This window comes from Enhydra lutris, unplaced genomic scaffold (genome assembly GCF_002288905.1).
Source record: "Enhydra lutris kenyoni isolate GAN:26980312 unplaced genomic scaffold, ASM228890v2 scaffoldscaffold4, whole genome shotgun sequence".
NCBI classification, from domain to species: domain Eukaryota; kingdom Metazoa; phylum Chordata; class Mammalia; order Carnivora; family Mustelidae; genus Enhydra; species Enhydra lutris.
Window position 1 is genome coordinate 11,026,523 of NW_019154088.1, and position 18,134 is coordinate 11,044,656.

Genomic DNA, 18,134 nt, shown 5'->3' on the forward strand with positions numbered 1-18,134 from the left:
TTGGGAATAGGACTCAAAAACCAAGCTGAACAGAGAGTTGCCCAAAAGATGCATTCTGTTTCTAAAAAGCGGAAATCAAAATGTAAAAAGCCTAGTGCTACCTCTCCCTTCTTTCTTGGGTCTCAGTTTAAATAGCTGCTCCCTTCGAGAAAAATTCCCTGACCAGAATTGCTTCTAATAGCTAATTACACCTAACTAGTCAAACTCAGTCCCTCTTATTAGATAACTTTCATTCCATTTTGTGTTTTTGCCTTTTTGGTATTTGTCCTAACTTTAAATAAATTATAATATCTGTCTTTACTGACTGCAAACTCCATGAGGACAGGGACATTGTCTTATTTGCCACTGTATCTCCAGAGCCTAGCATAATACCTAGCACTCACCTGGAACTCAGTAAATATTTGTACAATTAAAGAGTGAATTCATAAATGGATGAAATTTACATACATGTGGTGCCATAGTCAAAACAAAATTAATAACCTAGATTGCCTTTAAGAGAATTACAGCCTTCCTAATGATAACTGCCCATGGATATACTCTACTCTGTGCTAATCATGGTTCTGGATAACAGCTGTAGGCTCACCATTTGCAAAATCACTTACAGCAGACAGTGATGCACCTGGAGTAATGTGACGGCTCTTTCAGACTCCTGGCACACTAGCAGCTATGTGCAAATGAGACTGATAGACTGTGTCAGGATCCCTCCCTATTATCCTGATATACCCTAAGTGGATAAATGATAAGTAATAATACAGTCACCGTTTTGAGCACCAGTCCTCTATCTTACAATGCATCTCTCTGATGAATTATTGGTTCAACTAACCAAGGTCTCTACTTTCACCAAGTTCATAGTTGAGTGGTCTCTAACACCACAAAAGCACTGAAAGGAGAAGGATGTTTTCAGACCTCTTAGAATGATATTCAACTTCATTTCTTCTCTTTTTTTTCAGGAAGTGCTTTATTGGTTCATCCAGTCACAGAACCAAAAGCCAGCACAGTTGATGTGTTTCTGCCAGGATCAAATGAGGTAAGAATAAATAACAAACAGCCACATATCTTGCATGTCTCCTGTCTCCTCCCTTCATTCTAATGAATTAGCCCCTGTTAGGAAATAGATCTCTGCATCATGCAGTTGTAAAGACAGCCCAAATGCCTATAGCTACTGAAGATTCTTGTAGGTCATGACCTCGGAGGTCAAGAAACTTAATGGAAGAGCAGGGAGAAAGATGAATAGGTAAGAACCCCAAGGAGAGTCAGCATGGTTCTTTACCTTCACACTTGGGCTTGTATAAGTGACTCCTTATAAACACACCGAGGCTTTGAGTAGGAAGAAATCTTTAGTCTGTAAGAGGTGTCAGTCTTTGGGGGGGGAAGCATAAGTAAAAAGAGACTTTGTTCTTTGGTTCTGGCTCTGTCTAAATCCTAAGTTTGGGGGCACCTGGGTGGCTCAGTGGGTTAAGCCGCTGCCTTCGGCTCAGGTCATGGTCTCAGGGTCCTGGGATCAAGCCCGGAATCGGGCTCTCTGCTCAGCAGGGAGCCTGCTCCCCACCCCTTCTCTCTGCCTGCTGCTCTGCCTACTTGTGATCTCTCTCTCTGTGTGTCAAATAAATAAGTAAAATCTTTTAAAAAATAAATAAGTAAATAAATAAATCCTAAGTTTTTGGTACCAAAATCTGGTCTCTGGACACTCACCAAAGTGGGTAAAAATTAACAGTGGCAACTTCCCTTTAGGCTCCGCGAGCCTTCCAGCCCTTTTGTTTGTTATTGTCATTGATTATTATAGCAGTATAAAATATCATCCTGCTCTGCTAGAGCCCACAGCACTGAACCTAGGCAGAGCCCGGGGAAAAGGTGGGATTAGCCCGTGGGCTACAGAGCAGAGGGCCATGGAGAATAACTGCAACAACCTCCAGAGACAGACCAAGGATATATGCAGAGGGGCCAGGAGAAGAGGCAGGGCCAAAACTTGGGGCACCAGACCAGGGAAAGAGGATATGGAATGGAGAGCAAGGAGGAGACAGACCCTGGAGAGAGTCCTTGAGCATCACCACAGGCTTCTGCAGGCAGGGGGAGAAGGTTACCATCGAGGTTACCAAACTGATTTGAGACCCCTATGTCCCTGGACTGACTATGGAAAACAGTTTGGAGGCTCTTCAAAAAGTTAAAAATAGAACTACCCTATGACCCAGCAATTGCAGTACTGGGTATTTATACAAAGGAAACAAACATAGTGATTTGAAGTAGCACATGCTCCCTGATGTTCACAGCAGCAATGTCCACAATAGCCAAACTATGGAAAGAGCCCAGATGTCCCACAACTGATGAATGGATAAAGAAGATGTGGTATATATATACAATGGAATATTACTCAGCCATCAAAAAGAATGAAATCTTGCCATTTGCAGTGATGTGAATGGAGCTAGAGTGCATTATGCTAGGCAAAATAAGTCAGAGAAACACAAATAGCATATGATTTCACTTATATGTGGAATTTAAGAAATAAAACAGAAGGGGGAGCCTGGGTGGCTCAGTGGGTTAAAGCCTCTGCCTTAGGCTCAGGTCATGATCCTAGGGTCCTGGGATCGAGCCCCACATCGGGCTCTCTGCTCATCGGGGAGCCTGCTTCCTCCTCTCTCTCTGCCTGCCTCTCAGCCTACTTGTGATCTTTGTCTGTCAAATAAACAAATAAAATCTTAAAAAAAAAAAAAAAAAGAAAGAAAACAGAAGAACATGGGGCGCCTGGGTGGCTCAGTGGGTTAAAGCCTCTGCCTTTGGCTCAGGTCATGATCTCAGGATCCTGGGATTGAGCCCCGCATAGGGCTCTCTGCTTGGCAGGGAGCCTGCTTCCCACCCACCCCGCCCCCCTGCCTACTTGTGATCTCTGTCAAATAAATAAATAAAATCTTTAAAAAAAAAAAAAAAAAACAGAACATATGGGATGGAAAAAAGGGAGGCGGGGGGAGGGAAGCAAACCATGAGAGACTTAACTATATAGAACAAACTGAGGGTTGATGGAGGGATGTGGGTGGGGGATGGGCCAGATAGCTGATGGGCATTAAGGAGGGCACTTGTGATGACCCCTGGGTGTTGTTTGTAAGTGATAAATCACTAAATTCTACTCCTGAAACCAATATTGGAGTGTATGCTAACTAACTAGAGTTTAAATTTTTAAAAAAAAAGATACGCTTGGACTGTCTAGGCAGGTGATGAGGTGGCTGAGCCAGGCCATGCTCGCTGCTTAGTACTGTCAGGTACTGGCGAAGCAATATGCGATACATCAACCCAAGTGTTCTCTGTCCATCCAGCTTTACACTTTTGCCTGTGCTAGTTTCTTAAGGCCTCAATTACCACAAATCTGGTGGCTTGAAATAGGATACAAATGTATAAATAGGATACAAATGTATCCTCTCCCTGTTCTGGAGGCTTGAAGCCCAAAATCAAGGTGTCAGTAGGGTAAGTTCCTTCTGGAGGTCCAGAAGGAGAATCTCTTCCATGCCTCTCTCCTAGCTTCTGGCAGCTGCCCGAGGTCCTTGTGGTTCCTGACTCTGTAGCCACATCACAGAGCCACATCACATCACTCCAGTCTGTGCCTCTGTCTTCACACGCCTTCTCGTCTGTATGTCTGTGTCTCCTCTTCTGTTTCTCTCATGAGGACACTTATGACATTCAGGGCCCACCTGCATAATCCCAGATAACCTTCTAATCTTGAGATCCTTAATTTAATCAAATTTGCTACCATAGAAAGTTATATTCACTCCTTCCCAGTATTAGGAAGTGTGTATAACTTTTGGAGGGACCACCATTCAGCCCAGTACACTTGTCTTTACTGATAGGAGGATACCCAGGCTTTTCTCCAGAATGTTCATCAATTATGTTCTTCCCTCTTGGTTTCTCCAGTAATGTGTAGTTCTTAGATGAGGGTTCCCCCTCATCTAAGAATAAGATAAAGTTTCCCCCACCAAGTAAAAATCTGAGAAAAAGGTTAAATATAACAACTTCTAAATAAATTGTCCTGCCTAGCAGTTCACTGAGAATTTCTCAAGTCAATTTTAACAAAGCAGTAGGCTCCCATTAAGAAGAGCTAGCTCTCCTTCTGACATAGCCACAAATGAATTTTTAAATTAATTTAATTAACAAAAACTTTTTATTAGTGACCTATCATCTTTGCAAGTACACTGCAATGACTGTATAATGTATTCGTTCAACACTGTTTCCCAAAGTGTTCTGTGATTGTTTCTCTCATATCTTCAAAACCCTAGGGAGATGAGCCAAGCTATTTCTTGCCATATTTTTACTTCACCAGTTAGCTAGTACCACATCACACTGTGCAAGGGGGCTACCTACAGTCCCTCATTGTCACTCTTCCCCATTTTTCTAGATGGCCCATTCCCTCTACTTGAAGTCTTTGCTCAAATAGATTTTTCTCAGTGAGGCCTTCCGTGACTACCTAGTTAAGATTACAGACCACTCCCACTGTCCAGCCCCACTTCATCCTTCATTTTTCCCACAGAACCTGACATCTTTAACATTCATGGTATTTACTGATATGTTTTGCTGATGACCTTTCTCCCCCATTAGAATATTAGCTTCTTAAGGGCTTCTTAGGTGATTTTCCTCTATTACATTCACTCTCTATCCCCAGCATCTAGACAGGTACCTGACAGGCAGTAGGCCTTCTGTACATACTTGCTGAGGAGCTTGGTGACTGAGCACTAGGTCTGATCTATATAGGACTTTATGCCAGTTTTACCCTTCCAAGGCTGGGGACCTTTGTATATAGCACCAGAGGACACACCCTATACATATACCTCTTATTCTAATTATTCTAGTTAGTTCTGGAAATGGTAGACGGGTAATCTCAAAATCTTACTTAATTCAGTTTGTTTGTTTTACCTTTCACTCTCACTACTCTATCTAAAGCTACTAGAATTTGTCAAATGAAAGACATTATAAGAAAAAAAAGGTAAGACAATATCCCCCATAAACACAGACACAGAAATCCTTGACAAAACATTAGCAAATTGGATCTAGCCAAGGATAATACATGGAGACAAGGTGGGGTGGATCCTGTTGAACTGAGAGTCACTGGGGCTGGAGATAGGCCACAGCCGTCTCACCTTCACTGCAGGACAGGAGCTCTAGAAAGGATATGGTAATCCCAGGAGGTGACCTTGTGAAATAGACTGTTGCTGCCAGAAATCATACTGGGCTAAAAGAGAGAAAAAGAGGTTTTTGTTTCCATGCTACTGCTGTTGGTAGTGTCTTAAGGATTTATCCTATCAAATTACTTTATAGGACCTTTTGGGTACTTCAGCAACTAAACCGCCTTGATTAGGATCCCAGATAAGAATTTGAACTTCCTCCATTAATTGAACTGTGCTAAAAAATAACTATGGTAGGGACGCCTGGGTGGCTCAGTTGGTTAAGCAGCTGCCTTCGGCTCGGGTCATGATCCCAGCGTCCTGGGATTGAGTCCCACATCGAGCTCCTTGCTCAATAGGGAGCCTGCTTCTCCCTCTGCCTCTGCCTGCCATTCTGTCTGCCTGTGCTTGCTCTCTCTCCCTCTCTCTCTGACAAATAAATAAATAAAATCTTTAAAAAAAAAAAAAATAACTATGGTACTGATCCAAGTTTCCATTTGTCTTTCTCCTGGATCTGTTTCCTTCTCTGACACTTTCCTTTTCTCCTGCCTCGTTTATAATTTATTTGCTCACAGTGTGCTCTTCTTCTTTGTTACTGCTTTTTCTTTCTTCCATCATCTTTTTTACTCTAAATGCATTAAGTTTATGAGACAACCAGGCTATAATAAAATCCATGAGGGCAGGAAGTCTGTCTTTCTGTTCACTCATGCATACCTAGCAGTGCTGGGCATGTGGTAGGTTGTTGGACAAATAACTTCTGGATGGACAGATGGACAAATGAATGGCCTTTTAGTGAACTTAATCCATCACAGTACTAGGTTATTCCTTTGGGATCTTCTTAAAAATATTTGTCCTTCCTAACTTCTACTCAAGATTTTTTTTTTTTAAGATTTTATTTATTTGACAGACAGAGATCACAAGTAGGCAGAGAGACAGGCAGAGAGAGAGAGAGAGAGGAAGAAGCAGGCTCCCTGCTGAGCAGAGAGCCCGATGTGGGGCTCGATCCCAGGACCCTGGGATCATGTCCTGAGCCGAAGACAGAGGCTTTAACCCACTGAGCCACCCAGGTGCCCCTACTCAAGATTTTTTTTTTTTTAACTGTACTTATTTTAGCCTTCCACTTATTCAAAATCCAGATAAAATGAATGCTTTGCTGAATAATGAAATTGTGAGCAGAGTTGCTCTTATACTCTTTTTCATTAGGATCTCTTCCTTTCCAGGTCTGGTATGACTCTAAAACATTTGCTCATTGGGAAGGAGCACGTACTGTGAAGGTCCAGGTAGCCTTAGACACCGTAAGTAATTTTCAGGCTGTTATTTTTACCTGTTGTGCAGTATCAGTCTCCTTGGGCTGCCATAATAAACTACCACAGATGCGGTGGCTTAACCAACAGAAGTTTGTTTTCTCACAGTTCTGGAGGCTAGATTTCCCAGATTAAGGTGCCAACAATTCAGCTCCTAGTGAGGACTCTCTTCCAGACATATAGGCAGCCACCTTCTTGCTGTGTCTTCATATGGCAGAGGGAGAGAGTGAGTTCTCTTATGTCTCTTCTTATAGACATTAATCCTATCAGATTAAGGCCCCACTCTCTGACCTTATTTAACCTTAATTATCTCTTTAAAGGCCCTATCTCCAAATACAGTCACATTGATGGTTGGGGCTTCGACATAGGAATTTGGGGGGGACACAGACATTTAGTCCGTAACATGTGCCTACATAGAAGGAACCAGGGACATTAGTGTTCTGGATAACACCACATAGACATAAAATAGATGAGGGGTAAAAAAAAAAAAAATAGATGAGGGGTTGCATAGGGCTGAGGCAGGGAGAGAGTTTGGGAGCAATGGCAAATTACTGCTAATGGGTACAAGGTTTCTTTTGGGGATGATGAAAATGATTTAAAATTGATTGTGGTAACATCACAATCAATGAGAGGTGCATGACTCTCAATATACTCAAAAAACATTTAATTGTACACCTTAAATAGATGAGTTGTAGCATGCAAATTATACCAATAAAGCCATGGAAACACGAGAAAAAAGTATCAGCATAGAGCCTGATTTCACAGTATGAAACATCAAGGACAAACAACTCTTCTCCATATATTTCTATTTGTATGTCTAAGAAAAATAATAACACTAAAAGCAGAGTAAAAATGGTGGTCACCGCACACACCATAGAGAATGTCCTCCTGTAGGACCAAGTCACAAAACCTGAGTTTTCAGTTGTAACCCTAGCTGGCCCTTTACGCCCAAGGGAAGGCTGTCAGTTAACGATGGTAGAGTCAAGGGGACCCATCCGGACTGAACCTGTGAAGGGAAGTCTGCTCTTGCCACTAAATCGCAACCAATGCCGCAGGCCCTAAGTAGTGTTCAAATTAATAAAGATATATTGACATTATTTTTTAAAGCTGTTATCAGTAGTATGATCTCCATAATAAAACAATTTCAGATGTCAATTTCAGAACTAAAAAAGACCTTAACATTCATCTACTTCAATCCCTTGTGCTTACTGGTGAAGAAACTGCGTTCTGAGAAGTTCAATTACTTGTTCAGGGTTGTGGTTAGATTGTGGCAGATAAGACCCCAGGTCCGCCACTCCCACTTCACAGCCCATACTTAGCTAACTTACTACCTCAGTCTTTGGGAAAAAAAGAAAAGAAGTGATTGGTTAATGAGGGGGAGATAAATGTGCGTTATTTCTTGCTGCCAACTATAAGTCAAACAGAGGGTGGACATCTTAACTACTCCACCTTCACTCCCACCTTCATTTATACTCTTGTACTTTTTTCCCTCTTGTACTTTACTCAGAACGAAGTACAAGCCCCCATATGATTCAAAGAGCTTCCTTGCAGAGGACAGTATGGGGACCCAGGAAATTTACTGGGCTTTCCTTGCTGGAATGCCATTCCAGAAGAACCATAGGTATGGGCCATACCTATAACACTGTGCTTAGAGTTACTTCATGTGTCTTTGGTGGCTTCTACAACAGAAGTTTCACAAATTTACTCTCAGAATTGAGTCCATCATCCTGGTGATTCAGGGAAGCAGGGAGCACGAAGGGTATAGACTGTAGTAAGGACAGAGTCATCTCTCTGAAACCAAGAAATTATAATATTTTATATGCACATGTACATATATGTGGGCCTACTTAAACAGGCATAAAAACTCACTCCTTAACAGGGCCCTAGAAATAAACATGTGTATTGTGTTGACAAGAAAATTAAAAATACCAGGGGTGCCTGGGTGGCTCAGTGGGTTAAAGCCTCTGCCTTCAGCTCAGGTCATGATCCCAGGGTCCTGGGATCGAGCCCTGCATTGGGCTCTGCTCAGCAGGGAGCTTGTTTCCTCCTCTCTCTGCCTGCTGCTCTGCCTACTTGTGATCTCTGTCTGTCAAATAAATAAATAAAATCTTTCAAAAAAAAAAAAAGGAAAGAAAATGTAAAATACCAAATAGGAACTACTGATAGGATAGGCAGAATAGATAACAAATTGATGAAGGGTGAGAAGTTTCCCTGATAATTAAAAAATGGACAATTTTTTTTTAAAGATTTTATTTAATTATTTGTCAGAGAGAGAGAGGGAGAGAGAGCAAGCACAGGCAGACAGAATGGCAAGCAGAGGCAGAGGGAGAAGCAGGCTCCCTGATGAGCAAGGAGCCCGATGTGGGACTCGATCCCAGGACGCTGGGATCATGACCTGGGCCGAAGGCAGCTGCTTAACCAACTGAGCCACCCAGGCGTCCCAAAAATGGACAATTTTTAATCTTTGAACTCTTTTCCTTTTAATGCTATCACTTCCATATTTTCCATCTGTATGCTCACAGATTTCTTTTGCCTCTGAGTGTATACTTGCAAAGAATGGGAGTCTCATGCAATGAAATATTTTTAGATTCTACATTGAAATCGCTTTCTATGAATAATCCTTCCCTGAGAGTATTGTTCTGTTATAGATACCAGTATTTCAGCGAGGTGGAAGTATAGTACCAATAAAGACGACTGTAGGAAAATCCACAGGCTACATGACCGATTCCCCATATGGACTCCGGGTGGCTCTAAGCACTAAGGTATTTGGAAAATGTTACCTTTACACATCTCATTCGTTATTACTTTATCAATTTATAGGAGTAGTGGTCTTTTGAGTATGGGACACTATATAAAAATAATAAGCCCCAGTGATGGAACAGGTGCTCCTGATGTTTTTCTAGAAATCAAAGTTTTGAATCATTTCTGAATCATTGTCCAGCTTGTCTGCCTTTCCTTGGAATTGTTCTTAAGAGAACTCCGAGAATTAGAAATGATAGAAATTTCCTCTGGGGCACTGTGACCCTTGATGCCCTGCAGCTTGGCCTTGATTACCACTGGACCAAATGCCCATTGGGCCTAGTCAGCCTGCCACATGGATTAGCCCTAAAAGTCAGTCTCCTATAAAAGGATGGCAGTTATCTTTGCAGCATTTCAGGAACAACAACCCCACACAATGACTTCTGTTCTCATCAGCTGGCTGAAACAACTAAAATCTTCTGGGGTAAAGCTCAGAAGGATCCAGAATTTGTATGTCCTTTTAGAAGATGTTTTGAGCCAAATGAAACCTATAGCAGACTCCCATCCTATCCATTTGCTCACTTACAGTACCAACACAAACTCTTACTCTTCTACAGGACTGAACATAAATTCATACTCTTATGCAAATATAGAATAATTAAACTTGCTTTTCCATCTGTTTCACTTAGACATTCTTTTTGGGCCAAATTATAAGCCTCAGACCACATAATAAATACAAGAGATCCATAGCATATCATCAAGCATTGTCAATAAATAATAAACAGCCATATGGAGTGCTGTGTCTTTGTTTGACTTGCCAAAGGGGTCCTCTGAAAGGAAGTAGGAACTAGATGCTATCCTCTAAATGGAGGATAAAGATGAAAATAGCTGATCTCATCCATTATATACTAAATCTTTTAAACTTTAGTTTCATTCTGGGAACTTTTCTTGACCTGTCATCACATTCTAGGGTAGTATTTTCAAAGAAGCCACCTATGCCACTGACCATATTTTGTAGTTTAAATTTTTTTCAACAAGATCTAACTCTTTGAGCTCCTCTTACATGACTTCCTTATGCATATTATTTCACTAATGGGTATTGAATGTACATATTTATATGACTACATTATACAGCTTGAATATTAATTTTTTTAATAAAATTTTTCACAAATTTTTTAGTCCCTTTAGTGGATGACATTCTTTAACCTAGTAAAGTATTATATAAACACGTTCTCTATGATTCACTCTCCAGGATTCTGCCATGGGTGAATTCTATCTCGACGATGGCCATTCGTTCCGGTACCTCCACCAGAAGCAATTCTTGCACAGGAAGTTTTCATTCTTGTCAGGAATTTTGATCAACAGGTAATGGCAGCTAAAAAGCCATGTGGTTTCTTAAATATGTGATCCTCAAAAACAGCTAATATCTTAAGATACTATTTAAAGAAATTAATGATGAAAGCCATTTGTGGAGTACTTTTCTTCAGCTTCACTAAATAATTAACAAGTAAAGTTGTAATATATTTAAAGTGTACAACACGGTGATTCACTATATGTATATGCTATAAAAGGAATCCCACCGGGGGCCCCTGGGTGGCTCAGTGGGTTAAAGCCTCTGCCTTCGGCTCAGGTCATGATCCCAGGGTCCTGGGATCGAGCCCCGCATCAGGCTCTCTGCTCAGCAGGGAGCCTGCTTCCTCCTCTCTCTCTGCCTGTCTCTCTGCCTACTTGTGATCTCTGTCTGTCAAATGAATTTAAAAAAAAAAAAAACTAAAAAAAAAAAAAAAAAAAAAAGGAATCCCACCATCAAGTTAAGTAACTCATCCATCACCTCTCATACTTTTTTTTTTCTGCTCTGTTGGCAAATTTCAGTTATACAATATAGTACTGTCAACTGTGGTCCCCATCTTATACATTAGATACTCAGACCTTATTCATCTTATAACAGAAAGTTTGTATCCTTTTACCAGCTTCTCCCTATTTCCATTTGCAAATACAATTTTATTTCTTCCTCTCCAACTTAGATATCTTTTATTTCTTTTTCTTACCTAATTGCTCTTGCTAAGATGTCCAGTACAATGTTAAACAAAAATAGAAGTAGGCATCCTTTTCCTGTTTCTGATCTTGATTCAGTTTTCCTCATTGAGATGATAGTTGTGGGCTTGTTATAGACAGCTTTTATTAAGTTGAGGTACATTCTTTATTTTGCTTTCTTTTTTCTTTTCTTTTCTTTTTTTTTTTTTTTTTTTTTTTAAGGGGGAGAAAGCACGAGCATGGGAGTGGGAAGGGGCAGAGGGAAAGGGAGAGAGAGAATCTTAAGTGGGCTCCACACTCAGCATGGAGCCGGATGTTGGGCTGGATCTCATGACCCTGAGATCATGCCCTGAGATGAAATCAAGAGTTGGACACTTAACCCACTGAGCCATCCAGGCACCCTGAGGTACCCAATTTTTTGAGAATTTTTATCATGAAAGGATGTTGAATTTTGTCAAGTGCTTTTCCTATACCTACGGAAATAATCATATTATTTTTATCCTTTTTGTTAATGTAATATATCACATTTATTGATTTGCCTATGTTGAAGCATCTCTGTATCCCAGAAATAAATAATACTTGATCATGGTGTGTGGTCCTCTGTTAAGGAATTCTACATCTGTGTTCATCAAGAATATTGGCCTATAATTTTCTTTTCTTGTACTGTCCTTGTTAGTTTTAGTATCAAGATAATGCTGCCCTCATAAAATCAATTTGGAAGTGTTCCATTTTTTGGAAGAATTTGAAAAGGATTGATATTCATTAAAATGTTTGATAGAATTCAACAGTGAAGCCATCTGGTCCTGGACTTTCCTTTGTTGGCAGTTTTTTGTTTACGGATTCAGTATCCTTACTAGTAATTGGTCTGTTCAGATTTTCTGTTCCTTCCTGATTCTAGTATTGGCAGGTTGTATGTTCTAGGAATTTATCCACTTCTTCTGGTTTATCCAGTTTATTGGTGTGTAATTGTTCATAGTAGTTTCCTATGATCCTTAGGATTTCTGAGGTATCAAATGTAACATCTCTTTCATTTCTGATTTTTTAATTTAAATTCCAGTATAGTACATACAATGATATTGTTTCTGATTTTGAGTCCTCTTTCTTTTTTTGTTGGTGAGTCTAGCTAAATATTTGTCTATTTTATTTTTTTTTTTAAACTAGTTCTTAGTTTCATTGATCATTCCTATGGATCTTTTCAGCCTCCATTCCATTTATTTTCACTCTGATCTTTGTTATTTCCTTCCTCCTAGTAACTCTGGCCTTAGTTTGTCCTTCGTTTTGTAGCTCCTTGAGATATAAGGGTAGATTATTTAAGTTTTTTTTCTTAATGTAGGCATTTATTGCTATAAACTCTCCTCTTAGAATTGCTTTTGCTGCATCCCGTAAGTTTTTATATATTGTGTTTCCATTTTAATTTGTCTAAGATATCTTATTTTCCTTTTGATTTTTTGTTTGGCCCACTGGTTATTTAGGGGCATGTTGTTTAGTCTCCATATATATGTGAATTTTCCAGTTTTCTTCTTATAATTGGTATCTACGCTCCTACCATTATGGTCATAAAAGACGCTTGATATAATTTCAGTCTTTTTAAATTTGTTAAGACTTGTTTTTAGTCTAACATATGATCTATACTGGAGAATGTTCCATGTGTTCTTGAAAGCAATATGAATTTTCCTGCTGTTGAATGGAATGTTCTATATATATCTGTTAAATTTATCTGATCTAACATGCCATTTAAGTTCACGTTTTCCTTACTGATTTTCTGTCTGGATGATCTATCCATTGTTGAAAGTGGAGGTATTGAAGTCCCCTGCTATTACTGTATTGCCATCTATTTCAACCTTCAGATCTACTAATACCTGCTTTATATATTTAGGTGCTTTGATATTGGGTGCATAAATATTTACAAGTGTTATATAACCTCTTAGCGAATTGACCCATTATATAACAATCTTTGTTGTCTGTGATTACAATTTCTGGCATAAAGTCTGTTTTGTCTGTTATAAATATTAGCTATCCCTGCTTTTTTTTTTTTTCTGGTCTCCATTTCTATGGAATATCATTTTCCATACCTTCACTTTCAGTCTGTATGCATCCTTAAAGCTGAAGTGGGTCTCTTATAGGCAACATATAGTTGGGTCTTGACTTTGTAACCATTCATCAACTCTATCTCTATTGATTGGAGAATTTAGTTCAAATACACTTAAAGTAATTACTGATTGGTTGGGGTCCATACCTCAGATGGGGGCCTTAAAACTGGGGCAATAGAAGTGTTGTCCAAACTTTTCACTCTTCTCAGAGAGAAGTTGGGAGTTGGGAGTTCCCCTCCCAACAGTATAGCACTGTCCTGGTTGGGGTGGAGGTTACCATGTTTCAGCCTTTCCTACCTGATTTGATGTGGCTATTTCCTCAGTCACCCGATATACAAGAGTCACTCAGCTAGTTTCTGTATTGCTAAAAGGGAATTGCTCCACATGTAGCTTTACATTCAGTGCATCCATGGGAGGAAGGAAATTCAGGGGCCTCTTAAATGTTGCCATCTTGGTCTGGAATTTCCCTGAAGTATTTTTCAATCACTCTATGAACCTTCTTCCTTATCGTCTCCATCTTCCTGTTCTTCACTCTTTAAAAAATAAAAAAGAATTCAATTTAAGCTTTGATTAGTCCCATTTATCCACCCATTCAGCAATTCATTAAGTATCTGATTTCTTAAAATCTGATTGCAGTCAGTGTCCAAGTCACATTTGAGACTTCAGTGTCCTTAGATGGTTTCTTTCCAAATGCCCTGTTAAAGGGAGACTGGCTTGTCTACTGGTTAGGCATTCCTTGGCACAGAGAATCGTTTGTTTGCATCCCTTCATCCTAGTAAACATGACAGCCTTATGGTTCAGGCCTCCATAGGGAGGGATGGGAGGGGAACTCCCAAGGCTAGGATATTGACCTAATAACCAGTCCAAATTCTTATTTCTCTCATTTTCCTAACACCATTTTTATCTATTCCAGTTGTGCTGACAAAAGAGGTCATTATCCCAGCAAGTGTGTGGTGGAGCAGATCTTTGTCCTAGGCCTCAAGAAACAGCCATCTTCTGTGACTACCCGTTCATCTGGTGAGGAAACAGGTCATTTGTTTTTATAAACATGGAAGTATCTGCCACAAAGAAATGATTAGTCCTAACACTGATACAGCACACTTAGCCAAGTGGACCCTGCACTTTCTGATGGAGGTCAAATATACTAGTATCTAGAGGGAGCAAGATGATCCTAATTCTCCTCATCAACTTCCTCATCAATGAGGGCCTTCTGCTAACTGTAAGCTGTGGATATTTTTCTAAGGGAGATTATATTTGGGCCTTGAAATAATATTGTAGCTTCTCTGAATGTATTTTTAACTGTAGATAGCTGAAGCCCCAGAGAATCCTACCCATGTTTATAGAGTTTCTTAAAAGGCTGTATCATTTCCTACCTACTGAATTTCTTAGGTACATCACTTTGTTCCTTACAATTTCCTTTCAACCAGTCTTGCATTCAAAATGATGGAGTGTTTAATGTTTAAAAAATTCAGCCGAAGACGGGAGACAATGGTTTATGTGGAAACTGTTCTGCTGTGGCTTTCTGTTCCGAAGCTACGATTTTTCCGAGGGAGTGAAAAGAATAAGGTTTTGCCTTTGTCATTATAAAGTGTCTCTTTTCAAAGAAGCTTTAAAAAAAATTTTTTTTTAATTTAAAAAAAATTCATGGACATCCATGCGTAAAAGTGCTATTAAGTTGGATTCTCCTAGGTGGGGTATCAGGTTTTATGACCAAGTCAGAAATATTATAGATTCAAAGGAAAGATTTTTCTCTCCTAGATATTCATCAAACTTTTCCTGTTACTGTCTTGATATTTAGGTGGTAAAGATGAGCCTGTGGCTTTTACATATTGTGCCCAGATGTCCACCCTGCGGCTGGAGAAGCTCTCACTGAACATCGGCGCTGACTGGGAGGTCCATGTCCGATGACGGTGTGGTGCACCCGGGCAAGCGTGGGAAACAGCCTGCACCTTTCAGCCTTGCTCTTGGCCTTTTCTGAGATCTGTGCTGCATGCTAATTGACTTCTCTGGCTAAAAAGTGTCCTTCATTGATCATCGGTTTACTAATGAGAATAGATTTCAGGTTTTGCATTTTTAGAGGCACTAGTTACACTCTCTGTGTCAAACACTACTACTTCTCCTCGATGCAGATAGCCCTGAGACATTTATAGAGTTCATTAATCTTCCTCTGCTTCTTGAACCATGGCGCTGTGGTAAATGCTATGGCCCAATGAGTAGCTTCTCTTTGAGGACAGCTGATTGGTTTGTTGTTTGGTGGTGGTGGTTGTCATTTTAAGGAAACTATCTTCAGTGGGGGCTCAAACTCACAAACTTGAGATCAAGAGTCGCGTACTGTACCAGCTGAGCCAGCCAGGTACCCCTGGATGGGTCTCTTGTATGTGGGATGTGGGCCAAGCCCACCTTGTGTGGCCCGTTTGTGGAAGCTTGCCTCAGGCCATCCTGCAGAGTCAGGAGGGCTACAGCAGCTGAGTTACTCAAGACCTGTCTCCAAGTGGACAGCAGCCTCTGGTACCCCACCCCCGCCAACACACAGTTACCCTTCACCCACTTAGACGTGAGCAAAACAACCCTTTTCTGCTGCAGTTCATACACCGCAGCAACAGAGAGTTACTCTCCCCCTAAATATCGACTCAGAAGCACAAAGGATTCTTTTCCCTGTTGTGCTTTTTAGGCTTCAAAGTTCATAATTCATCTTCTTAAAATCCTAATTTATATCAGTTGTTTTTATTAAGTACTGTTTACTAGCCATAGAATATCTGTAGCATGAGTAAGCTGTAGCGTATAATTAAAAATAAAATGAATACCCATGTTCCCACTACTGAACTTCAGAAATAGAACACAGGGCTGGGATGAGGGTGAGATAAGCGAGGTACCTGCCTTGAGCAAAAAATGTAAGGGGGTATGGAAAAATGCAATCATCCAAACAAATGATATTTTAATGCAATATTTTTAAAAATCAAAATTAATGCAAAAATATGAACAAAATATCAAGATTTTTAAATCAAGATAGGCTCGGTATTATTGAGGTTTCCTTTCTGTTAGGCTCCAGTATGGTTTGGCATGGGCTAGAACATTACAAAACACCAGTCCCTCATGGTTCCTGCTGCTCTGGAGCTGCTGGTGACCCCTGCTGCCCACCACAGCATCTGTGGGGCAGCCTCGTGTCCTCAGCATGCCTCAATCAATGCACACTTTCACATATCCTTCACTGAGCAACTTGCTGACTGCCACCTCTGTGCCTTGTGTTCTCTGGGCCATGATACCCACCACCTTCCCCCCAGCCTGTGCAAATCTTACCATCCCTTCAGGCCCAACTCAAATGCCACCGTTCCATTAAGCCTTTCTAACTCCTCTAGCAGTCCCGTGCCCCTGTACCCATGAGCAGTGGTTTTGCCCATCTCTAAACTGTTGCTCCACTTAAAATGTGTGTTCTACTTCACCTTCTCAAGGATGGCCCCTTAATGTTTCAGTCTTGTCTATCTTGTTCCTCCCCTAGATTGTATGTTCCTTAAGAGCATGTTATATCTGGGACGCCCGAGAGGCTCAGTCGGTTACTTGGCTTTCGGTAACTAATGGCTGCAAGTGGTTAACTGGTGGGTTTGGTTGATTAAAAAATGAGAACTGAATGTATTTGTTTCTGATTTACTTTTTTGACAGGATTCTCCCCTCTAGACATAGTAGACCTTGTGCATTTTCTTGTGGACATGTTTTCTGATATCATTTGAGATTTGGGCTTTGCACCACATATAGGCTCACATAGACATTTGCAGATTTTTGCTATTCCTGTAAGTTTTGCAATTCAGGAGAAAGGAGGAAGGCGACATTAGCTGAAGCAGTATTTCCCAGCTTCAAACTTCCCTTAGCAACCTACAGTAAGAACCTGAAAATGGGGTACTTTTACCTAATATAAGTGATGGCTTTTAATAGCATTTAAAGTTGAATAAGACCTATCTTTAGATTAATATTTATTGCATTTATTCTTCCATGTCAAATATTTTGGAGGGAAGGAATGAATAAGAACTAGTAAATTAGTGGTAAACTGCTCTACCTTGACCCAGAATTATACTGAAACAGTCACCTAGAGACAGTGAGTGGAAAGAAATAGTCTAGGTGTTAATTGTTCTCTGTCCTTACTGCTTCTCCCCCTTCCCCCACCTCCTGTTCCTACAGCTGTGCCCCAGAGCACTGTGTCAGGGTGAGTTGACCTGCAGGTGTTTGGTTACCTTGTTGTGGGTAATTCTTGACACGTTTACTTAGGAAATGGGATTTCATGTAAGAATTTGAATAATATCCACAGAGGTTGAAACAAAGCTCTCAAATGCATAATGTGTCTTTACTTAAGGCTTCAATGCCAAGGAATGAGTTGACAAATTAGTTTAAAATCAGAAACTGCCCAACAGAAAAACAGGCAAAGTTAATTTGCAAAATAATGTAAAATAGACAAAACAAACATGAAGGGTGCTCAGCCTCATTAATAATCAAAAAAATGAATTTTTAAAAAGATTTTACTTATTTGAGAGAAAGAGAGCATGAAAGAGAGATCATGAGCAGGGGGCAGGGGCAGAGAGAGAAGCAGGCTCGATCCCAGGACCCTGATCATGACCTGAGCTGAAGGCAGGCCCTTAACAAACTGAGCCATCCAAGGGCCCCATAAGTTTTTTGTTTTTTGTTTTTTTTTTTTTCTTTTGCCTGACTGGCCAAGATGAAGAAGAGTGAAAATGTCCAGTGCTGATGCTGGTGTGGGGAGTAGTCATTCTCATCCATCACTGGTGAAATTATAAATAAGTACAATCTTTCAGGATGTATATCTGGCAATAGTGTCAAAA

The 18,134-nt window shown here is 40.3% G+C and overlaps 1 protein-coding gene across 1 annotated transcript in view; it reads left to right on the forward strand.

The window, feature by feature from the left end:
* The window catches only part of LOC111138887 (glucosidase alpha, neutral C), a 71,347-nt gene extending 54,443 nt beyond the window's left edge, over window positions 1-16,904 (forward strand). Inside the window, exons 20-25 of the mRNA XM_022490839.1 lie at window positions 951-1,027; window positions 6,362-6,436; window positions 9,094-9,207; window positions 10,437-10,549; window positions 14,222-14,325; window positions 15,107-16,904. Of these exons, the coding sequence (XP_022346547.1) occupies window positions 951-1,027; window positions 6,362-6,436; window positions 9,094-9,207; window positions 10,437-10,549; window positions 14,222-14,325; window positions 15,107-15,216 (593 nt within the window). The 3' untranslated portion in view covers window positions 15,217-16,904. The remainder of the gene's footprint in view (window positions 1-950; window positions 1,028-6,361; window positions 6,437-9,093; window positions 9,208-10,436; window positions 10,550-14,221; window positions 14,326-15,106) is intronic.
* The last annotated feature ends 1,230 nt before the right edge of the window (window positions 16,905-18,134 follow it).